We start from the raw sequence: 25,131 nt of genomic DNA, 5'->3' as shown, positions 1-25,131 counted from the left end.
CATTTATGTATTGATTTATAGATTTATTTATTCATTCATTCATTCATTTATATATTCATTTATTTATTCATTTATTTATTCATTTATTTATTCATTTATTTATTCATTTATTTATTCATTCATTCATTCATTCATTCATTCATTGTTCCCAATATGATAATGAGAGGAGGCCAGTAGGCGTGGAAACTGATGTTCAGACATTGCAATCAATCCAGAGCCATAGATTCAATCTAGCTAACGCCTGGGACACACTGGCTGCGAAGCGCCCTGGAGCGCCACAATATACTACGAATGGCGCCATGCTGTTCACACTAGACGCGCATTTCTCCACGCCGGTCACCAAGCCTTTCACCTTCTCTGAGATTTTCTTTTCTACATGTAAAGCTGACATGTACATAAACATGGCATAGGCTACAGGCTATTTAGGCAACTTGTTGCTCCAACAATAACCGTCGCAACGGCATCCCATTCCCAACATAACGTGGCAACGTTTGGCTTTTGTTGCCGTAGTCTTTGTAAAATATGTGCTATGGGGCATACAACTCCATTTAGGACTAAGCTACTTTTCATCTTCGATGATTAACTTTGTGTCGTCAATCTTCACAAATTTCTCTTCTGCTTGATTGGGGGCTATATGCCAGATTGTCTATCTCGCTCTTACACACAGGACAAATATGTTGGTTTGACAATCAACAATCAGGATTTTTTATTTTAAAATGTTTACGTTTTTATCGGGGTAAACACATGGTTGGCCGGTCAGCGTAGTGAAGTTGGGTGTTAAGTGATAGCCTACAACTAACGTAGTAAAATCTTTATAACATGTTTGTTTATCCAAATATCATATATGGTGAATTAAATCTTTGTTTTCAACAAGGTCGGCCAGCCTGTCCATGTAGGCTATGTTGTCCATGACAGCAAGGATGGATGTAAGGCTACATAATCGAATATAAAGCGTGGAAAACGATTAGCCAATGGTGTGTCAAATACCGCCTACCTATTTTGATTGACACATCTCATTAACATATTGAGAAGAAGAAATACAGGAATGAATGAATGAATGAATGAATGAATAAATGAATGAATAAATGAATGAATAAATGAATAAATGAATGAATACATGAATTAATAAATAAATGAATAAATAAATGAATACACAAATAAATACATAAATACATGTAAATTATAAGGTAATATTGATTGACAATTGTGCATTAATTAGTACATGTATTCATTTATTTATGTCTAAATGCATGGATGTGGACATTTATTTATTCATTCATTCATTTTTAAATATGGCAGGTTTGGTCCTCCATACACTCTCAACCAATCAGAATGCTTGATTTCAACCACCCGTATTATAATGCTCAATAAAGCACACCCTGTGACTCACTCTCAACCAATCAGAATGCTTGATTTCAACCACCCGTATTATAAAAACTATTTAAAATTGGCCTACGATAGAGATTAAAATTATATTGCACTATCGCGATAATGCATAATTACAACACGATCTACACGTGAAATTTAGAGCCATGAGCTATTATATCCTGTCCTACTCTTTCTTAAAAACCAAACGAATCTATCTCTTTCTCTCCTTGACCCTGTCATTCTGCTTGAGCAGCACTGGTTGAAACCTCAAAATATTGTAAACAATTTCTGCATATATGCATGTGGCAATGCTAGTGCTAAATAAGTACTTGCGCGGCTCCATGACACTGGGTAAGTAGGGTTCGTGAGACTGCTCACCAAAAGAACGAAGGGGAACCCGCTTGTTTACCAGATGAAGACATGTTTGTAGGTACCTAGCGAAAAGTCACCTCAACTTTCCTAGAGCTTGTAGCTACGGTAGCCTACTAATGCTGAAGGCTCGCTGACATTGCATAGCGTTGTTGCTAGCGTGTGCTGACGTTATGACGGTGTGTATGTGAGAGACGCATGAGTGACAGAGAGACGGAGGGAGAGCAGCGAAAGGAAATGCTGCTGAAGGAATACGCTATGTAGTACCCCTAATGTGATGGCTGGAACTGATTCTCTTTGGTGAGGTTTGTGATGTTAGCTGGCACGGATGCAGCCTGTTTTGACTAGGGGTGCATCGAACATTTCATGATTACGGAAAGGGATCGTATTATTTTTTATATTGCTACCATTTTTAAGACTGCTTATTGATCTGAGTGTTAATCAGGCGCGGAGCCATACGTTGTAAACATTTGGGGCTTAGCCCAAACCAACAACGTATTCTGGGTTTAATTTGCTAGAAAGGAATTCCGAATTTAATGCTAGCAAGGATGCGAAATGTTTTGGTACATTGGTACACAACACTGCGCGCCTCCACTACGGAGGACTATAGGGGCCAAAACTAATTAAATATTATAACACAAAATATATAAATTACAAATTAAATGACTAAATATATAAATGTTACATGTATTTGTGTGAATATATATATATATATATATATTTACGTTTTAATGTGTTTACGTTTATTTATTTATACTTACATGTATTTATTTATACTTACATTTATCTATTTATACTTACATTTATCCACGGTGTAACTTTCTGCAGCAAAATATATCCGTCGTCTCCGTCACAAAGTCAGGGGGCGGGTTAAAGTCTCTGATTGGTGAATGAACAGTATTACACACCAGGCAGACTCCACCAGTGATCAAGCTCTCTTCAATCTAGAGGGATCCTCTATCGCCTCACTCTACAGCTGCAAGGGGTGTGCGACACTGCACGATGTGGTATAGATCCGATACCAAGGAGTAAATACAGGGCCAGTATTGCCAATACCGAGACTTTTGGCTTAGAAAAGCAGTTTATCTACTTAAGTGTCGGGGAAAGCAATGCCTCATAATTGATTAAGTGAATGCATCATTAATATGAATATTTGAATGAACATTTAAAATGTTTCCTTCAATTAATTGTTCATGATTATGATCATAATAAAACACAGGACAACGAGTTTTGTCAAAAATACTGTTAATGTGTGCCGCTGAGTCGTGTTATTGCACGTACACGGCAACAACTCAGCCTAGCAGGGGAGGGGCAAAGTGAGTTTGAGCAAAGTTAGACGGTGTTTGCACAACCACTATGATGTAAAGGGAGTTGTGTACTCGGTGTGGAATGAAACTTAAGTTTCGATCTTATCACGCTATCAATCAGGCTATTGATACCAACGTTGGTATCGATAGTTGCCGGGTTTCCCAACCCGGCCACTGTCGGTCTTGAGATCGATTTGCCCACCCCTATGCTGTATCATCTCGCTGAGGATCGTGAACACATTTTCATTGATGTCTGTGTCAGTTAGGGCCAATATCATTCCTATAATTTCAGCGAAGCTCTCAATATGACGTAAAAAAGAAGTGAATTGGCAGGTGCCTCCATCTCTTCAGCTACCGCCAACATTTCGACCACTGTAGTATTCAATATTTCATTCATTGAATCCGCACAAGGTACTGCCATCTTGGAATAGTCAAAAGCAGTCGATTCAAGTTGAACCACCAATCAGAGGCTTGAACCCACCCCCTGACTTGGTGACGTGGGACGACGGATTTATTTTGCTGCAGCAAGTTACACCGTGGATAAATGTAAGGATAAATAAATAAATGTATGGATAAATAAATAAATGTAAGTATAAATAAATAAATTTGAATTTGAAGTATAAATAAATAAATTTGAAATTTAAATACATTTGAACACATTAAAACGTAAATATATATATATATATATATATACACACACAAATACATGTAACATTTATATATATATATAGTGTCTCATTTAATTTGTAATTTATATATTTTGTCTGTCAATTAGGCCTTACATTATATAATTAGTCATTTATTTAAGCTTTGTGTTATAATATTTATTTATTTAGTTTTGGCCCCTATAATCCTCCATACTCCACGGTCCTCTTCCACATATTAAAATAGTGCTGCTGCCAACCAATAATGCACCTAATAATATGGTTCCTGCAGTTCCATGGCGGGCCAGACCAATTGATGCGCCCCGCGGGCCGGATGTTCCCCACCCCTGATTTATAGCATATTCTGAATAGGTAAATAAAATCACATACATGAAATAATAATAATAATAGTATAAATAGTTTAAGTAAATACAATTATATATACATGTGTACACGCTTATGCACCTATATCTACACAGTAATAATTACAAATTCCAAATATAGCTGCAAGGAGCGATGCGGGTTCCTCCTCAAAATGGCAAAATATTATAAAAATGTACAATGTAGAAGCAAAACGATTTAATGTTTGGCCAACAACAATAGGCTGAATGGGGACTAGAACTCATGAGCGTAAGGTTACAAGTCAGTCTCTCTATCCTCTCTGCTACACACCAACTGTTGGGAACCATGAGAGATGTCTGAGAGGTCTTGTGCAGTTGTCCCACGTTGGCAACAAATCAAACTAAACCTACTATATTTAACCGTGTTGGTTAAAGAGTACTAACTAGTTCATTCACTGTGTTAATGAAATGCACTCCACGGCTACAAGCTAGCTAACGCTATACACGAGTCATTAACTTAATCATGCAAGCCCAGGTAACGAAACAATTGAGACCCATTCCCTTTCGACTACAACACCTCTGCTGTTAAGACCGTTTAAGAAATGTTGCAACAAGCTACAGTCTGAATCACGGATATAACTCTATGACATAAGTTACAATTAGGGGGTAAATTGGGGTTTGATATATCGGGGGGCTCTGTGGTTTCTGGGTTTCGATGGCACATGTGAATGCAAAGCCTACTAAACAGGTATCCTACTCAGTTTAATGACTAACGCAGACTACCTAACTCACTACCTTTCGAATAAATGTGTATAGTACTACTATGTGCCTCTTTCAATTATATCTTTAACATATGAAACGTTGAGATTGTATCATCTTGCGGAAAAAACATAAAAAAATGAACCTAACAACAGCAAGGCTATGTCATAACGTCAAGTTCTCGTTCTCGCCAAACAACGGTTAGGGTCTACTGAAATTATTACCAAACTTAACTTTACGCTAGTAGCCTAACAAACTAATTCACTGTTGACTATATATATATATATATATATATAATATTTAAGTTGTATGCATAATTTGTGATGACTTACTTTGATTTAATAGTTGCTTCTCTTAGATGCTTGTTTGCCTTCATACCTCGTGGCAGAAAATAACCGGAAATTACCAGGCTTCACACCTGTTTTTAGGTCACTTAATGATTTAATCATAGACATTCTTTTATGTCTATGGATTTAATGGCCAGACATGGTAAAACAACAAAACTTTATTATTCATCAAATGCATACATAACATTTTTCTTTGGCATGTGGCAGCACAGTAAGAAAAAAGGCAGTAAACACATAACTGACAGCACACAAGCCTATAATACCAACAGTAGACTACATAGTAAATGGCAAACCAAAAGGGTAGACAAGCAACAAGTGAAACCAACAATCAATTGTGTTGACATTCTATAGAGCATAGTTGTTAATTACGAAAGGCAATTCACCTTTATATTAACTATAAAATAAACAATTAAACTAAACATTTAAGTAAATTGCATACCTTTGAAAAGACTGACATTGTCTGTCCTAAACAAGAAATGTTAATCTTTCCATCAATCAAGCTGTTGTAGTAAATATATATAATTTAGTGACTTTCTAGAAAGTTTCTGAGAACTATAGCCTTGTGTTTTGATACTTTGTGCTAATAATATTAGCACAAAGTATCAAAGGAAGCAAAAGTCTGCCACCCTCTCCACACTGATCCGGCTGATAGTCAATGGTGTGATCTTGGTCTTCTTTCTCCAGTAGTCTATTAAGAGTTATTTTGTCTTTGCAGTGTTAAGGAGAAGGTTGTTGGCCGTGCTCCAATTCGACAGCCGCTCCACTTTTTCTCTGTAGGCGGGCTCATCCCCCCCAGAGATTAATCCCGCCCCTGTGGTGTCATCTGCAAACTTTACAATGGTGTTACTGTGATGGACAGGGGTGCAGTCGTGTGTGTAGAGGAAGTAGAGCAGGGGACTGAGCACACAGCCCCGGGGGGAGCCAGTGCTGAGGCTAAGGGCTGTGGATGTGTGATGGCCCACTCTGACTGTCTGCGGCCAGAGAGGAAGCCGCTGATCCACCTGCATGTGGTATAAGGGAGCCCGAGGTCCCCCAGCTTAATCACTAGCTTGTGTGGGAGGATGGTGTTGAATGCAGAGCTGTAATCCACAAAGAGCATTCGCACATAGCTCCCCTGCTGCTCCAGGTGTGACAGAGCGGCATGGAGTGCTGCCGCCACTGCGTCTCCTGTGGATCTGTTCGCTCTGTAGGCAAACTGGTGGGGGTGAAGGCTGCGGGGCATCTCTGTTACACTCCGTATTTTTTGTTGAGCAGGCCTCTGCATGACCCTCCAGACCTGTAAAAGTGAAGAAAAGATCCATGTCAGTTGTGAAAAATTAAGCTTTTTACATCTACACTTGACATAAACTACAGTTTTGACTGTGAAATGCAAAGGCATTACTTGAACTTAAAACCAAATGTGTTGAACTGATGGAGACCCGGCCATGCAAAGTCACTCCAAAGATTTGGCTCGATTCCAGGCTCTGGCAAGAGTATTTAGCTCTAAACTGGTCAATATACACATCTGACCAAAGACCAACAACTCGCCCTTTGCCTGTTAACAGTGATTCTGACTGTCAGAGACCTTTAAATACGCTGACCAAGTGAAACTAGCCTGGCTAACGTAGGTCGCTTTCTCAGGAAAATGACAAATTAAATAGGCTTGTTTTGAAAGATCCTATATACTGGCTATCTTCAGCAGACTATTGTCTACAAAAAGCAGCCCTCCCTGACGTTTTAGGACTAGAATTTAGTGAATTACGATATTGTTTACACTGCCAGTGAGTGAGTGAGCGAGCCGAGTCTGTCACTGAGGCTAAGTCAAAACAATGTACCCTGGGACGCAGTCTCACTTTCCACAAATCACAAAAATAATCGGAGCATCTGGCTGAAAGCACAATTCCCACATCTCCTAAAGGCTGCCCTCCTCGACATTTTTGGTGTCGACCGAACTGTGAACTTCACCGAATCACCGAATGGTGAACTTATGAACATGACGCGACCAAAACATGGCTGCCGCCTAAGCCTCTGCGGTCTCCCTGGCGCATAGGCTTATTACAAAGACTTTCACGAGCCAAATCAAAATTCTGAGCCGACAGGTCTGTGGGGAATCGCTTGTTCTCCTAAAAGCTGCCCTCCTCTAGCTTTTTGATGAATTCGCCAAGATGCTAACCTACATGATTCAGTACTGTAATTACACAGAGGGAAAAAGCTAGCTACTTTTCGAGTTCGGTTTTCCGTCACTTCAAACTCACGATCTAAAGGTATCAAAGTGCTCAAACCTTCACAATAATTTAAGAGTAGTGTACTTACACGAACCCAATCATTGATTCTAGCTTAATTTTTTTTAAAATAGGACTTACCGAACGTGGCTGCCTCAGACACGGCTTTCAGGTGATTCCAGTTGAAAACAACAATGGCCGCCAAAAAATTATTTATATTCATAACGGCGAGCCGCGATTGGAAGCGAAATGAGGGTGAGGGTGGGGCTTGGTCAGCACACCATTTCCAGAAAGGATGTGTGTGCGTCTCGCCAAGCTCGCGCGTGTGTCAAGTAAGTTGACCACCTGTCCCTCTTTGCGCTGTATAGCACAGCATTTCAATATGTGACGTGCGGAACAAGCATAGAGTTAATATAACTAGAGACAGCTACTTCTGTCTTCCAAGATGGCGTCCCCATTCATTTCTATGAAAAGTGCTCAGTGGCGCAGTGAGGCAAGCGAGAGCGCGAGACTGGACGCAGCCATCTTTCCACTTCCGTGTCTTCCGGTCTAGCTTTAAACAGTGGCTCTTTTTTCCCTAGCTCCGAGACCTCGTGCACGCTTGCAACTAGCTGTACACGTCATACTTTGCGACAACCAGTCGCGAGCATAGATTGATATGGTTACGAGCCTATGTTACGAGCGTGTGAGCTAAGGCATTGCAGTGGCAGAATGGGGTACAAGTCCGATAAGAATCAGACACATGATGCTAACTTAACGGAAATTTATTCTGTCACTGTATAGTATTCCTTTCACTTGTTTTTTAGAAATAGGCTATAGGGCTAAATATAGGGCTATTCTAGATGGAACTCATCACATAGGTTGCTTTTTATCTTTGTGATATAAGTATGATTTCCAACGCATTGTATCGGATGAAATAAACTGTTAGCATGAACAGCTCCGTCTTTGTTCTCGCCAGGCAAAGAAAGCTTTATAGTTATTTTGGTAACCGAAATCTTCCATAATGCAGACTTAGCATAGCTTACTTTCCTCACACTGCCTTCAATTTAACATCACTGTAGAAATATGGCCATGTGTTTTATATGTTCATCCTAACCAAACGCCTATTAATGGATATAACGTGATCTAACAAGACTTGGTAATAATGTAATAAATAAAAGCTTGAGAACTGTGTCTAAAATATACTTTATTGGACATTTGCCTTTGAAAGGGGAATATTCGAAGAACCATATAGGCTACACGACGTTTCCATCAGATGTAAGTGGGGGTGAAACATTTAGTCACCGAGGACCTTCATTGTCCCACAAAAGCAGTCTGGCTTGATGACACGATCAACAAAAGAATAATGGGTGTGTTTAACAAAAGCTTCTGAAGGCAAGACTAATATTATTTAAATATAGGCCTACATAATTTCCTATTGTGGTTACCGGTTAAAGTATTAATCTTCGTCTTTGCTCCAGATAGACGTCAACAATCTATGCTCGCGCTTAACATATTATATTTGCCATCATGTCATGAACGTTTTTACGAAAAATCTAATCTGTTTTAAAATAACGGGAATAAACTATATTAACAACATGTCATGTATGTGTGACATTTGCTTAACTTGCTGCAACAGGGCAGGCAACTCAATCCAGTTCTCCCTGTGCTCATTCAATATAAGTCAATGGCTCATTCAGCTCCATGTAAATCGGCTATCGGCCAATGTGAACTATTGTGCTCGTGCCAGGTTAGTATCCGCAAGCACATTTGCAGGCAACTTTTATTGACGTAGGCAAATAAATGGGGTGCTAGTTTACACATTTCGGATTGGTCTCAAACTTAGCAAAAATCGGGATAAATTATTCTATGAAAAAGCTAGTAGTATGAGCCAGGTTCGAGAATCAAAAAAAATTATTGGGGGAGATAGTTTTGTAAATGTTGACTGGAGTTAATAGAATAAAAACGACCGGAAGAGTCGGAAACCTAACCTTAATGCAATACCACCTACATCCACCGGGGCCGTTGCTTCAAGCCGAGGGGCGAAGGGTGGGGGCTTGGGAACAAGGGGTGAAAATGCTGTGCGACACAACGCAAAGTGGGACGGGTGGTCACCCTAGTGTCAAGGGGCAGGATGAGTCTGTGAGAATTTGGAGCGCGCACTGTGGAGCAATTCAATTGAATTCAATCATATATTGACATACCAAAGTGAAATTGTTTATGGTACTTCAGAGTGATGGCGTCTTGAACCCTATTAGGTTTGAAAGACAATCAGTCAAAATTATATTTGATTTATTAACACAAAGATAGTGAGGCAATTTGGACATTTACATAAATACACTTCTTTCAGCCATTTTGTATTGTATTTCTTATTCCATGTCACCCTATGTAAAGACATATATTCTACGGATCTGTAACACATTTCAAGTCGATTGGATCTATGGTTCATGAGGAGAAGGGTTTTGAAGGTTGTACCAAATTTGGACAGTACAGCAAAATCTATCATGGCGGACCTTATGGGTTCTTGAGGCTTTTTTGTTCCCCATGAGAAATAAGGCATGTATACCAATTTTCAGGCATATTGGAATAATGGGGTGCTGGGGAAATCACGTAGACTTTGGGCGTGTTTTATAGCGCCACCTATGGGCGTACATGGGCCACTAGCCGTCTGGGAGTAATGAGTGACCTGTTGAATCATTGGGCCAACTTGGAAACGATCGGGTCCAGGACTTTTTGAGCTATTGGGCCATTTAGCGGAGAAATATAATAATAATAAGAATACTAACAAATACAATAGGATTCCTCCTACCGGAGGAACCCTAATAATAATAAGAATACTAACAAAAACAATAGGATTCCTCCTTCCGGAGGAACCCTAATGAAAGGTGCTAGAGCTGATCATTGACTGTACAAAGTAGGTATCAATGGCTGCTTACTCCTCAATCTTCAAGGCAAGTTATTTGTTGGTATCTGTAATGTTGGGGTGACAGGTCATGGGGGGGGGGGGTTCTGCGGGGGGGTTCTGGTCTGCCGCTGGCGGACCAGAACAGACGGGCCAGTACACATAAACATGCAGTGGGACTTTACAAAGAGACCTCCAAATCTGGCATCCTGTCTAGATAGTTAAGTAGTGGCCTCCACTGAGTGTACAACAGTTGAAAAATCAGATGACCCTTTAAGTGAAAATTTTATCTTCTCCAGTTTTAGAAGCCCTAAAATGTCGTGTAGCCAGACTTTGATTGATGGTGGTTGAGGATTCTTCCACGATAACAGAATTCTCTTGCGAGCAATAAGAGAGGCAAAGGCAATAACGTTACTTTGAATGTTAGTGGTACGGAGGCCGTCTGGGGGCTTGCCGAAAATGGCGATATATGGGGTTGGAGTTAAGGTTATTCCTAATATATCTGAAATTGTTTTAAAGAATAGTTGCCAGAATTCAGACAACTTAACACGTGGGTAAGATTGCGAGTCTGCGAGCATCTACTACAATTCCCATCAAATTTGTCTGGATAAAGCTTCGGTAGTTTGTCCTTACTATAGTGTAACCTGTGGAAAACAAGTAGTTAAACAAGTTACAATTAAACAACACGGACCGCTATAAGTGCAAGTGTACCTGTGGAAAAACAAGTAACAGTAAAAACAATATCACAGCGAGTACAAAAATGTAACTCAGTTATCACTAACCACAAGAGCAACAAGTCTCTAAGCAAGAGTCATTGTGATCCTTGAGGAAACTAACATCGGGTCAAGCAAACCATTCCTAAGTATCGTTGTACTCCTGGAACAAGTGCGTCTTGAGCCTTTTCTTGAATGTGGAGAGACAATCAGTGTCTCTGATGGAGGTGGGGAGTTGATTCCACCACTGGGGGGCCAGACAGAAGAAGAGCCTGTGTTGAGACCGGGTGGTGGGACCACCAGGCAGTTGTCTGAAGAAGACCGTAGGTGGCGGGTGGGGGTGTAAGGCTGCAGGAGAGACTTGATGTAGTCGAGTGCAGTCCCGTTCACTGCTCGGAAGGTCAGTACCAGGGTCTTGAATCTGATATGGGCCGTGATGGGAAGCCAGTGGAGAGAGATGAGGAGCGGAGTAACATGGGAGCGTCTGGGTAGATTGTAGACCAGGCGGGCCGCTGCATTCTGAATCCTCTGAAGAGAGTGGGTTGCGCATGCTGGGAGACCAGCAAGCAGCGAGTTGCAGTAGTCCAACTTGGAGAGGACAAGTGCTTGGACTAGCAGCTGGGTGGAGTGCTCAGACAGGCATCTCCTGATCTTCCGGATGTTGTAGAGGGTGAATCTACATGACCGGGAGACTGCAGCAATGTGGGCCATGAGGGAGAGCTCGTCATCCATGGTGACCCCAAGGTTCCTGGTTCTTGATCCTACGCGAAATGGATTCACCGGCTGAGGACAGTAAATTATAAAAATAGGAGATATGGCCCTTTGACAGAGTTTTAGCCTTGAGAACCAGGTCCATCCCGTGGCATGTGATTTCACAAAGTCTCGCAGCTGGAAATACCAACTGGATCAGAGGTAAAACTTGACGGGGAGAAGGGCAAGGTATTACATGCTAAAGCTAGTAGCGACGAGGAGACGGAGGCTGACTCACTCTGGCACCAACTGGATTGAGGGGAAGTAAACCAAGATATCATTTTATGTACATTGGCCGCCCAATAGTAGCCCAATAGTAGATCTGACTTGACCGTTGTTGTTAATGAAGTGAGATTTTGCTCTCGCATTGTTTGCAAGGATTGTGTAACTGTAATGCCAAAGTATCTAAATCCCATGTTGGCTTTTTTAATGGGTATAGTTGATGGCGATATGTCGACAGCTAAATGGTTGATTGGGAAATATTCACTTTTGGAGATGTTTAGCTTATATCCAGACAGACGACCAAAATAATTTAACAAAGACAGGATACGTGGGATGCTTGCCAAGGGGTCACTTACAAAGAGAAGCAGATTATCTGCATACAACAAATCTTGGTGTTTTACACCCCACCTCTCAATTCCCCCCAAATCCTCCTCCATTTTTAGAGCAGCTGATAGTGGTTCAATCGCTAGCGCAAATAATAACGGGGATAGCGGGCACCTCTGTCGTGTTCACCGAATTAGCTGTTTGTGCACACCGAGGCACAAGAGGAAAAGTAAAGTAATCTGACCCAAGAAATTAAGTTAGTATTAAATCCAAACTGTCTCAGGGAAAAGAGGAGATAGGCCCACTCCACCCTGTCGATGGCCTTCTTGGCGTCTAGAGATATTATTACCTCTGGGACGTTAGAGGAAGATGGAGAGAGAATGACATCGAGACGCCTTCTTATGTTGGAGTATGAGTGTCTTCCCTCTTTAAATCCTGTCTGGTCCTCTGAAATGATCTGGGGCATGACAGATTCCAATCGCAGAGCCAAGATTTTTGTGAGTATTTTAACATCTACTGGGAGGAGTGATATTGGTCGATAAAATTAGCTGTTCAGCGGGTCCTTACCCTTCTTATAAATAAGGGATATGGAAGCTTGCATAAGAGTGGGTGGCAGGGTGCCTTGTATAAATGAGTGGTTAAACATTGAGTAATAGTGTTGCTAATTGATCTGAGAATTTTTCATAGAACTTCCGTTGGTATCCGTTGGGGCCTGGGGATTTGCCCCTGTTCATTGACTGTAACGCTTCTATTTCTGACAGAGTGAGAGCAGCGTCTAGTCTTAAATTGTCCTCGGGTGACACTTTAGGTAAGTCCAATTTTTCTAAAAAGTTATTCCGTTGGTTTTCATCTTCGGTGGACTCAGGGGGTATATAGTTGGGAAAATATGATCTAAAAGCGTCATTTATTCTGTCTGGGTTAGAGGTTATTGAGTCAGAGTCGTCTAGTATCTGAGTAATTTGATTTGATGCAGTTTTTGCCTTCAGCTGCTGAGCTAGAAGGTGTCCAGCTTTGTCACCATGTTCATACACTAACCCCCGAGAGCGAAGGAGAAGCCGTTCAGCCTCAGAGGTAAGAAGGAGATCAAGTTCCGTTTGGAGTCTTATTCTTTCTTTATATGAATCCGGTGAATTTGCAGACAAGAGTGAGTTATCTAGATCAGCAATGGCTTCCTCCAGCTCCTTCTGCCGAGATCTTTGCAATTTATTCACGTGACGTGAAAGAGATCATTTTACCCCTTATATAGGCTTTGAGAGTGTCCCATAATGTGGACGGGGAGGTTTCATCATTCTTATTAGTTTCACAGAAGAAAGTGATTGATTCAGAAGCATGTTTGCAAAAGTTGGCATCTGCCAGCAAGAGAGGGTCTAGCCTCCAATGTTTGAATCCCCTTGGCTTCATACTAAAGTGAAGATCTAAGATTACTGAGGCATGATCTGACACCGTTATGGGTAAATACTGGGTGGAGACTCGCTGGAATATGTTTTTTATCTATTAAAAAGTAGTCTATACGTGAAAATGAACGATGTGTATGGGAGAAAAAAGAGGATTGTCTTACAGAAGGATGTGAAAATCGCCATGGGTCCACTAGTCCATATTGACTTATAACCATGGAAAAGGCCTGGGACATTTTCGTGGCCGTGATTTATTGTGGACTAGACCTATCCAGTGTTGAATTAATCCCACAGTTCATGTGTTCTCACATTATCAGAAGGTGAGAATCAAAATTTGGAACGGTAGTAAATAAAGAACTCACAAAGTTATGGTCGTCCCAATTGAGAGCGTAGACGGACACCAGGATCATCTGCTTTTCATATAATGTACCTGTAACAATAACAAAGCGACCATTTGAATCTGTCACTACTTTATCTGGAGTGGAATTAACCTTTTTCCAGATTAGTATGGCCGTGCCCCTTGTTTTTGCATTGAATTGGGAGTGGAAAGTTTGTCCAATCCAAGGTCTATTTAACTTTCTATGGTCAGGGTTGTGGAAATGAGTCTCTTGAAGAAACAACAATATGTCCGCATTTAGGTTTTTGAAACGTACTTTTGTATGTTTGATTGTAGTGTTTAGCCCACCAGTGTTTAGTGAGCTAATCCTCACAGCCCATCCGCTAGCGGCACCCCCCCTGGTTACACAAGCCATGGTTTAAGGTCCAACAGTAAGATTGTCGAGTCAGTCTCAAGGAGCAAGCAGCGGAAGGCGAGTGGACTTTCTGTAAAGAAGCAGCCCGATGTAAAATAAATACACATAAAAGCAAATAACTCAAAATAAACAAAATCAGGTCTCCCCTACTCTATACATCAAAACTAAACCAAAGTGGTCAGACTTCCCTTTCTGCGTCGTCTTTCCTCTTTTCCTTCACTTGTCCCAGCTCCTGCAGCTTTAAATAGTCAGTTGGGACCCCTATAGTAATGAATGTACGTGAACCTTGAAAATATTTTCATAACGCCTAGATAGTATAGTATTTATCAAGATAGTTTTAGCATCAAAAGTGATTCAGAATTAACAAAGTGATTAATACAAAATTTGAAGAAAATGTAGAGAAAAAAAACTGTGTGTGTGTGTATATATATATATTAGGGCTGTGAAATGATAACAAATTTTAATCAAATTAATCACAGGTTTCTGTGGATTAATCATGATTAATCACATATTACCGATTTTCCGAATTTTTGTCATTAGTTTTGCGGTACCTTGATGCTCGAGTCACCCGTTGCCACTCGCAAAACTTTGGTGAACCCCTCGTCCTCAACAATATCAATCAGTCTACAGCATTTTGCAATACATTTAGCAACTGTGCTAGTCACCTTGTCACAGGCAGACTTAGTGGGGGCCCTACGCTGTTCAGTGAGGGTGGTTTGACGCATTCTACTTGAACTCCCCTCGCCGACCAACGCATGCTTTGCGTTGAGGTGGTATAGGTTACTTAAGGCTGGTATTGCTTCGGTGAAACGATAACATTCAGCCATTTAGCAGACGCTCTTATCCAGAGTGATAACGTCTTCCCAGAGTGTGCATATCACTTTGGTTTTATTGGATGTTCCATCTTAGTTTCTTTGGAACACAAACTTCTCATCCAGAAGTTGCAGATTGGATGGAATTGTGGTTTATTACGTTAAATGCGTTAAAGATAAATAACGAATGAATCCTGTAATTTAATCATAACGCGTTATTTTTCACAGCCCTTATATACATACACACACACACACACACCAGGGTATTAATCCCTTAGAACAGTGGTTCTCAACTCTGTCCTCAGGGACCCCCTGTCCTGCTTGTTTTAGATGTTTCCCTGCTCCAACACACCTGATTCAAATGCATGTTCGTTACCAGGCTTCTACAGAGCTAGATAACGACCCTTTTATTTGAATCAGGTGTGTTGGAGCAGGGAAACATCTAAAACATGCAGGACAGGGGGTCACTTTGGAAAGGGTTGAGAACCACTGCCTTAGAATTCAACATTGAGTGGACTGCAGAGTAATTAACCCTTCCAGCATAACAATAGTTTTCAACTGTGTGTTAGCTCGACAACTTTCTAACTTAAATAATAGGAAATAAAAATACATGCTATTTTTCCCTTAGTTAACTTCAAGTTGGAATCAAGTGGAGTGTAACACACAACTAGCTTCTGAACAAGCTAAGCTAGCCCCAGGGCTAGTACAGCACAGCGGTTAAATAGTAAACATCTAGGCAAGGCCCTACAGTATCCAACCAAGCCTTAAGTCCCTTTGAGATAAACACAATAACTCACTTAGTATATCGTCCTTATAAAAGTGGTGGGTGCTAATGCTTAGCAGTCTCCGGTCTTAATCTCAAGACTTACCAATACTGAAGCATAGGGTTGCCAACTTCCTCAACCTCAAATGCGGGACACTTTCTCCCACTAATTAAGGGCTGCATACGTTCATTTGGAATTTTCCACCGGAGCTTTAGCTAGCTGGCTAACATTGCGTTCTCTCCTGTGTTCAATGACTCAATTCATCAAGCTGTAGCTAACGTTAGCCAAGTCTGTCAACAGAGCTCCTGGGTAACTTGACTTAGATATACCAGATAATATAAAAATGATTGAAACCATCATTCACCAAATTCAGTCAGGTAAATCGAGAGGCCAGGAGTGCTTTCAGCTTCTGATGGTCGTCTGCACTGGTGATGCAAGGCCCTTCGCGTTAATATTTCCACGCACTCGCGCTCCCTTTTGACACGCGCACCTGTTTGCAGTTCGCAGTTCACTGAATATGAATACCGGCCGGCGAGGCTGTGATTGGAAAACGGGACTGGAGCTGTCCCGGACTGGACAAATCAAAATCACCGATAAATCGGGATGTCCCAGACAAATCGGGACGGTTGGCAACCCTACTGAAGCAGCTCCTCCTGCAAGGGAGCTAAGCCAGCATGGTAGCCTACATATTTGGCCGCGGGTATAATAGCAGTTAAGCTAATCGGGCTTCGCGGCCTGTTGACATTTGGTCACGAAGGTGGTGGCTTCCTCGGGAGATGAAAATTTCTTCTTTGTTCCGCTCTCCAGAATAATCTGTAAACGGGCCGGGAAGCGCCAGTCGAAGAGCGAGTTTGTAGAGATCGGCCAACACCGCTCGATATTTAGCTTGTTCTCCGGAGGAGACTGAAAGGTCCGGTCGCCGAGTACCTCAGCCAGGAGTTTTGCAAAACAGCTTGTAGGCCTGGGTCCCTCGATTGATTACGGGAGGCCGATTATCCTAATATTATTTCTGCGGCTAAGGCTTTCAAGATCGATAGTCTCGTCTGTTAGTTTAGCATTGCTATTTGCCAATGCTACACACCTCTCCTCTAGTGCTTGAATTTGTTGGGCCTGCAGCTCAGCGTGGGATTCCAATGAATCCATTCGCTGACCATGCTCAGCTATCGCTGTCTGTATTTTGTCAAGTCTCAATTCCAGAGTAGTGAATGTTGCTTTGAAGTCGGCTGCGATGCTAGCCCTGTGGTCTTCTAGCATATCAGCTATGCTAGCCAGTGCCGTGTTGTCGTTACTCAAATTTTTTTTTCATGACACATCGAAAATGACGCAAATTGCTGTACAGCTGAACTTGAACTGATGTTTCGACTGAATGGCAATAACAGAGCCTGTTTAAGGAGAGCCTTGCCACTCCCTATTAAGCCCCATTGTACCGAATTTGGTTGCAGTTCCACCAGAGTTCCATTGGGAGTGATCGCGAGCGAGTGCATGTTGAATGGGAGTCTATGGAGCTAAACGGCTAAATTTGTCTCTTTTGCCTGATTGTCGTTGAGAAATCTCCGATTTGATTGTAGTTTTTGAATGTTCAACATGGATTATAGGTCGAAAGTTGAATGAACAAGTACTTATGTCCTTTTGATTTCTTACAGGGTGAGTCGTTGTTGCCTATAACACGCTAGCATTCTGCTAATGAATGCTGATTGGTTAGTGAAGGAATCAGAATGTCAGAGCATTAGCAACATTAGCAACAACATTAGCGAGCCAAAACTCTTTCTAGCATGTGTATTGACAGGAAGAGCCTAACCTGTCAGCTGTGTTGTTGATGCCCTGTGAGAAAAAAGTAAGTGACCAGAGCTTGCCGTAAATCAGTAGCTCTGGTCGTACGATGTGTATGACGTCAATGACATTTTCAAAAGCTTTTTAGAACAGAAAGGCAACTTTCAAAAAATCGAATAGCCAGCAGTGTGTATTTTTTTTGCCTCCCCTTTCAAATTCAGAATTCAAATTACTAGACAAAAAATTATATCCTGAGAAAAGTGGATTTTGAGGGGTATAGCTCCATAGACCTCCATTCATTCTGCACTGGCTCGTTAGCGCCCTCACATGGAACCAGTTCAGAACCCTGAAGTTTCCCGAGAGTGGCAGTTCTCTCTATATTAGACATTCTCTGGCAATAACAAGGAACGTCAAAAGCTAGCGTTGGCTAACTAGCTAGCAAGATTACTAATCCTTTCGCTAAAGTTGACAATACAACACTTGGATTTTTACCTGTATTCTTAACTTGTTGACAAATTGACGTTTTTGTCTTCCTTAATGGTTGTGCTATGCAACGAGTAAGATATTTGTAGTATTGTTGCACTGGCTTTATATGTGCGCCCCTATTTTAATCATGTCTTTATTGTGTAATTTAGAATGAATGGACATATCATTTTTGATATACCCGTCTCTGTAAAACCCTTAAAGAACTATTTGACAAGGAGTAAGAAAACTTTCAATGATGAGGTACATCTTTTATTCTTAACTCCACTAAAGTGCCTGGGGCAATTCACGCATTCATGAATCTGAAATTCATTTGAGGCTAAGAACAGAATTTAAGGATTTACCTTTCGCCTTTGCACATTTCTCTTCTTCCTTTCTTTCCTTCTTAAATTCCGCCCCGGATGGCTTTTGCCTCTTCATTAGTTCCTTCAAAGTTCTTGAACACACACACACACACACACACACTCTAACAAAACGCCTCACTGTGCTAGCATGTTCTGATAACACCAAGGAGGTACGTACCTCTTCCGTTTTCGGCTCATTTTACCCCAATGTTAGATTTATTTTTTTAATGTCAAAATATTGTTTGGAGATATACAAGGGGGGTGCCAAAAAAATCTGTGCAGCATTTTTTTTCCGCCCCCCCTCAGAATGGCGCCCAAGGCGACCGCCTATACTGCCTGTAGGAAAGACTGCCCCTGGAAAGGAGACTCGCACCAGAACGCAGGGTCACTTAGCCTACCTTTTTTGATTGTTTTCATTATTTCTAACGTCACAACTATTAGAATTCACGATGCATGGAAAGCTTATTATATATGTCATTTAAAGGTTTTAATTAAAAAAAAACATTTTTAAAAACATTAAACTATGCTCATAAGTATTAAAAAAAAGTATTTGAATACTAACTTACTTTACGATATTCGATTAACCACACCCATCAACATAGTTCTGGCAGTTGCAGCAGACATCAAGCAGCATTTACAAACGGTTCTGTTTAGCCTCAGGTCTTTCAGTGGTGACTCAAGGTGTTGTCGGGCAAAGGGGACATTTGTGTCCAGGGTCAGACTACTTTTCCTGGGTTGCCCGTTGGGGTTAGGGTTACCTGGGCTTGAAAGCTCCACACCTGTATGTCAGCTCAGACTATGGAAGTCAGACTTTTCAGGCTGGCTAAAGTGGCAAAGGCTCCCCTCTCTCCATTGTGTGTGTGTGTGTGCGCACAAAGCCTTTTGATCTTTTGGCTTCAGACTCAAGACACATCTGATTCAATTAACCTCGTCCACCTGTTGACCTTGAAACTGCAAGCACTGCACCACCCTAATCCTGTTTTACAGCTGGGTGTCTGTTTTAGAGGCAGAAAGAAAGACTGGAGAGTTTGTGTACATGAGAGAAAGAAGTTAAGAAATGGAAACAAATGGGACACAACATCTAAAACGACTCTTGATATGAGTTGTTTTATGATTCATGGCACTGTGCGTTGTGTTAATGTCAGCTAGCCCCCTCTGCTGGCTTTCTTGCTCACTGCTGTATGCTGTATGTTGGGGTGATATGGTGACAAGTTATGATGATAGCTTGCCATAGACATATTATTGCATTAGGAATCCTATTGTAATTAGGATTCCTCTAGTAGAAGGAACGTATTGTAATGGTAGGTTTTATTATTATTGTGCTGGTCCTTTGTGCTGGTCCTTTGGTCTATGATAGCTCCTAGATTAGTAACGTAAAAAGTAGGGCTGTGAAATGATTACAAATTTTAATCAAATTAATCACAGGTTTCTGTGGATTAATCATGATTAATTACATATTACCGATTTTCCGAATTTTTGTCATTAGTGTGCGTCTTTGATTTTGCGGTACCTTGATGTTTGAGTCACCCGTTGGCACTCACAAAACTTTGGTGAACCCCTCGTCCTCAACAATATCAATCGGTCTACAGCTTTTTGCAATACATTTGGCAACTGTGCTAGTCACCTTGTCACGGGCAGACTTAGTGAGGGCCCTACGCTGTTCAGTGAGGGTGGTTTGGCGCATTCTACTTGAACTCCCCTCGCCGACCAACGCATGCTTCGCGTTGAGGTGGTATAGTTTACTTTAGGCTGGTATTACTTCAGTGAAACGATAACATTCAGTCATTTAGCATTCAGTCATTTAGCAGACGCTCTTATCCAGAGCGATAACGTCTTGCTCAAGCACGTGCTCAAGCACTCCTAATATTTTTTTAATATTTTCTTAAATATATTGTTTATCATTTGAGTTCATGAAGAAAGGGACATCCTTAGTTTTTTCATTCAATATTTTGCATAATAATAAATAAATGTATTAATTGTTATCCAGTTAAATTAGGGATTTTTATATTATTATTTATATATTATATTTATAAGGGGGTTTACGTTTAGCACTTTTGCAAGGCACTGTATTCATGTCACATTCTCATTGGGGGCTGAGCACCCCTAAAGGTCTGATCCTAGAATCACCCCTGCAACACACCATATAAGCTTGAAAGTTGTGAAATTTGGCACATTGAAGCTACAGGCCGAGAGAAACTACCACACCACAAGGCCAAATGTCCCCCCATTGCCCATAGGTGGCGCTACAGACCACGCCCCAATTGTCAATTTTCAAAGAAATGGCATTCACACTTCATGATTTTTTTTCAGTGTAAGTGAAAAAACAACTTAGTATATGTTATCAATATTTCACGTATACATTTGTAGAACTGGAAGGTATGCACTTGATGACAAATATATTGTTTCATTTACAGTTTTTCACAATTGTTAACACACAAAAAGTAAAACTTTGGCACAATTTTCACAACCTTAACGGAATGTACCAATTGCTAGACCCAATTTATCACTACTTTACACTCCCTTATCTGCATTAGACTCTGACTTTCCTTGTTTACACACTGATGTCAATTACACATCACATTGTTGTCAAAACACTACACACAATGTTCAGTTGTTGCACACACTTCTCAAGTAAAGTCTCAAAGCATAAACATACAACACACAACTCTTCAAATCTCTAAACACTCAGGTCTGGTGAGCAATTTGCGATCAGGACTGCAGCATAAAAAGGGCTTTGAGCCTCTGTTTTGTTTGGTGAACAATGGAGAACTTAGAACATATCAACAACCAGAGAAGGAGAGGGGTAAGAGTGAGAGGAGGAAGAGGACAAGGAAGAGGACAAGGAAGAGGACAAGGAAGAGGATGACATGGAGGAGGAGGAAGAGGAGAAGAAGAAGGAGGTGGAGGAGAAAGAAGAAGGAGAACGGTGATCTCTAAGGAGATTCGGGCCACCGTGGTTGACCATGTGCTCAACCATGGTTTGAGCATGAGCAAGGCTGGCCAGAGGGTCCAACCAAATCTCAGCCGCTTCACAGTTGCTGCCATCATTAATAACTTTAGAATGGAGAACAGGTATGAATTATATTTGCCTTGTGTACTGAAATATTGCATATCAATAGAATACAGTGTGCTCACTGTATTTGTATTTTGCAGGACTGAAAGAGAACCACGACGTGAAGGAAGAACATGCACTTTCACAGCCGAACAGGAGACTGACATTGTGAAAATGTTTCGTGAAAACAACACTATCACACTCCGACAGATACAAACCAGGATCCTGGCTGACCATGCCACATTCAGAAACATCCAGACCATCAGCCTCTCTACACTGTGCTGTGTTCTCCGCAGGAATGCCATGCGGATGAAACAAATGTACAGGGTCCTATTTGACCGCAACACAGACCACACCAAGGAGTTACGGCAAGAGTTTGTAAGTCCCATATATTCAGCACTGACACATGCATGTATTGCACCTGTAATGTATCTCACTGTACCCCATTGTGTTGACCCATCTGTGTCTATACCATACAGTAACCTGCATTATCATGCTGTCTGTTCCACCAGATCCAGGAGCATGACACACCTAATGATCTATATGAGTACATGAATACATATTCATTGATGAGGTTGGTCAACCTGGTGAAGAGGAGGCACCGGGGCAGAAATGTCATTGGCCAGCGCACCATTGTTGAGGTCCCCGCCGAGCGTGTTGGGAACATCACTTTGTGTGCTGCAATGGGTTGAGCAGGCCCGTTGACAGTACTGTACTGTTCAAAAAAATAAAACTTTTTTTTGCTGCATATGTGTGCTGTTTTATGTTCGACTATGAAAAAATTGGCCTACACATAGACATTTTACAAAAGTTGAAATGGCTCATTCTCCAGAGTCATTGTCATTCATATGGTGTGTTCCATTTAGAGAATTGTGTTTTCAATTTTGCACTACTGTGTACTGTGAATGCTTGGTAGTGTGCAGCAAATGCTTATTGTGTGTGTACTGTTATGAATGGTATGTGTGTGTCATTTGAAAATATGGTTGTGTGTACAAAATGAGAACACAAGTTCCATTTTGTAAACAGGTGAGAGATTTGATGGCAAAGAGTGATCTTGCAAAGGGAGTGTCAGGTTTAGCATTTTGTGTGTGAGGTTTTCAGTTTTGTGTGTGCAGTTTTGAGAAAGACGTTATTGTTTTGAAAAGCGTGTTAACAATTGTGAAAAACTGTACAGCCAACCAGCAAATTCTCTGAACACACACCCCCTACCCCCTTTTCAGAATGTGTTCAATCAGTGTTAAGATGGTGTAATTAACTGCCTCCAGTGGTTCTTAATTAGCTGGCTCAAACTATCAGCTTTGCTTGTCAAAATGAGTAGAGAAGATATTCAAAGTTTGCTGCTTTATATTATTATGTATAAGGAAATAAGTAGGGGGTGATATATTTTCAGTTTCTGAAAAATCTTTTACCTATGTTTTACATTGAAACATCCGTAGTAGACATCCCAGACATGCTGTTCATCTGAATATGATGAATGCATGAATAAACTCTGCCAGATGTTGGAAAGTAATTCCAAATGCATGCACAGACACACACAAACACATGCAGAAGTTGCGTGAGGGAGCAATTGAAGGTTGAAAGCATAACCACACTTTAACATTTTTGATTAAACTGAGCTGCTAACATTGTAGTTTTGAACTGAAAGCACAGTAGAAGTTAAGCTTTTGATTAAATCATCAACATTTGATACACCTGAATTGGATTAAATCACATTTGTCTCTCTCCATCCCTCTCTCTCCAGAAGGGGGCTCCAGTATGAGGAGAAGTCTTCATCGTGGGTGCTGCCGTCCAGTCCAGTCAAGCATTCCTCTAGGACGGACCTCAACATGGTTAGCTCTAAGCTCCGCCCTGCTTTTCCCCACATAAACCATTCTCTCCCCCATGTTTAAAACATTATCATGCCCACTTGTTAACATGTGAATGGGTAAACCTTCAATATCACATCTCAAGGATATGTACTAATGCAGTGGTTTTCAGCCCCGGTCCTCAGGGCTTACTGTCCTGTACGTGTTAGGAGTTTCCCTGCTCCAACACATTTGATTAAGGTTAATGGTAATCAGGCTTCTGTAGAACTTGATAACGACCCATTCATTGAACCCCTTGTGTTGGAGGAACAGGGTTGAGCCCACTGTACTAATGTTTCATGGGTCAGCGAGTGTGTGTGTGTGTGTGTGTGTGTAGGGTTAAGATTCAGCTACTACATGAAATTAGATACTATTGCACTCAGTACATCATATACATACCCTGTATACTTGATGCACACTGCTGATACCACAAAGTCGTACAATAAACACAGGATACAGAGCCAGGGCTTGAAATTGCGACCATTTTGGTTGCATATGCTCCCGAAATGGTATCTGTGCGACTTAAATATATTTGGGAGCATTTGTGCGAGTGCAAATAATCTTTATGGTGCAACCTGTTTTAAATCCTTTACAAAACACTTGCTAATTAGCCTACTGCACAGTATGTGCCTGCTGTGAGCTGATACAGTGAGTGGTCTAACGTTCTATCCAACGTTACATAACCAGTTTAACTTCATCTTTTTGTTCTTAACTTTAATGCAGATTTATAAGATTGGTTCAATAGAGCCATCAATCACTCCTTGTTACTGCACTCTGTTGTCACATGACAGGGAGATAACTCAGGCTCAACATTTGAAGAGCTTAAAATACTATGAACATTGTTGGTGGGTGCTCCTACATTTTCCAAGTTGGGATCACCAGTCAGTAATTTCAACCCCCGATAGCTATGTGTGGTAGTGACGCTGTGTTGCCTTTTTAATCAGCCCAGGGGTTTAATTCCCCACTTTTACACAGTATCATGAGATGAGCCTGCTTGTTTGATAATGTTGACTCCGACGCTTCCATCTGAGTTTAGTCTGGACCAATTCTCCCCTCTCTCCGTGGTCGTCTCCCATGTTTATCAGATACTTCCTGCTGTTCCAGCCCCTGGCCATGGAACACAAGCCTTAGTCAACAAAGCCCTGAAAACATCCAGAAGCCATAACAAAAGACTGAGGGGGAAACAGAGCTCTCTCTGAGACAGAAGGCTGGCTACCCCTCTTGTGGGATTTGTGTAGTGGAGGGGTTTGGTGGGGTGATTATTGGGGGAGAATGGAGGCGTATTGAAGTAGTCGAAAATGGCCAGTGATCTTGAGTGGCGTTCAGAGGGAATATTGAGGAAGAGATTAAATTGGAGGATGAGGAAAGGGGCTGATAGAATGGTGGGATGAAGGGAGGATAAGAGTGGAAAGGGAAAGGTAGAGGAGACAAAGCACTGCAGGGTGGGTAAAACAGTTGAGTAGATACACCTGGTCAGAATACCTAAGCTTTCAAATGCATATCTGGACAGAACATAAACTAATACAGTTAACTCAAGAAGTAACAGTACCTTTGGTAAATATGAGCACACAATGCTGTCAGAATGAATGGGTTGTTATTCAAATGAATGGGTTGTTATCAGGCTTCTGCAGAGCTTGATTATGAACCATTCATTTGAATCAGGTGTGTTGGAATAGAGAAGCATCTTAAA

At 41.2% G+C, this 25,131-nt stretch overlaps 1 protein-coding gene, 1 long non-coding RNA gene and 1 pseudogene across 9 annotated transcripts in view; 2 read left to right on the top strand and 1 right to left on the bottom strand.

The window, feature by feature from the left end:
• cep112 (centrosomal protein 112) overlaps positions 1-25,131 on the top strand; it is a 175,978-nt gene that overhangs the window by 27,961 nt on the left and 122,886 nt on the right. For 6 of the 7 annotated variants that reach the window (XM_084677255.1, XM_084677253.1, XM_084677256.1 and 3 more), the window contains exon 5: positions 23,339-23,426. In XM_084677255.1, coding sequence (XP_084533381.1) covers positions 23,339-23,426 — 88 coding nt within the window. Of the gene's footprint in view, positions 1-12,820; positions 13,298-23,338; positions 23,427-25,131 lie in introns of those variants that run through there. The other variant, XM_084677257.1, reaches the window with a different exon arrangement.
• On the bottom strand, positions 5,267-16,488 carry LOC146253570 (uncharacterized). Its single transcript, XR_014731733.1, has 4 exons — positions 16,054-16,488; positions 14,274-14,633; positions 13,983-14,050; positions 5,267-6,411 (listed from the first exon to the last, which is right to left on the bottom strand). It is a non-coding gene; the product is annotated as an uncharacterized LOC146253570 (long non-coding RNA).
• Positions 18,583-22,345, top strand: LOC146253569 (uncharacterized; annotated as a pseudogene). The gene is made up of 3 exons (XR_014731730.1): positions 18,583-21,617; positions 21,699-21,975; positions 22,110-22,345. The product of XR_014731730.1 is annotated as an uncharacterized LOC146253569 (transcript).

Source organism: Hypomesus nipponensis, chromosome 17 (genome assembly GCF_054491055.1).
Source record: "Hypomesus nipponensis isolate SF chromosome 17, ASM5449105v1, whole genome shotgun sequence".
NCBI classification, from domain to species: Eukaryota; Metazoa; Chordata; class Actinopteri; order Osmeriformes; family Osmeridae; genus Hypomesus; species Hypomesus nipponensis.
Note: the sequence above shows the minus strand (reverse complement) of the source record. Positions and strands in the feature narration are given on the sequence as shown.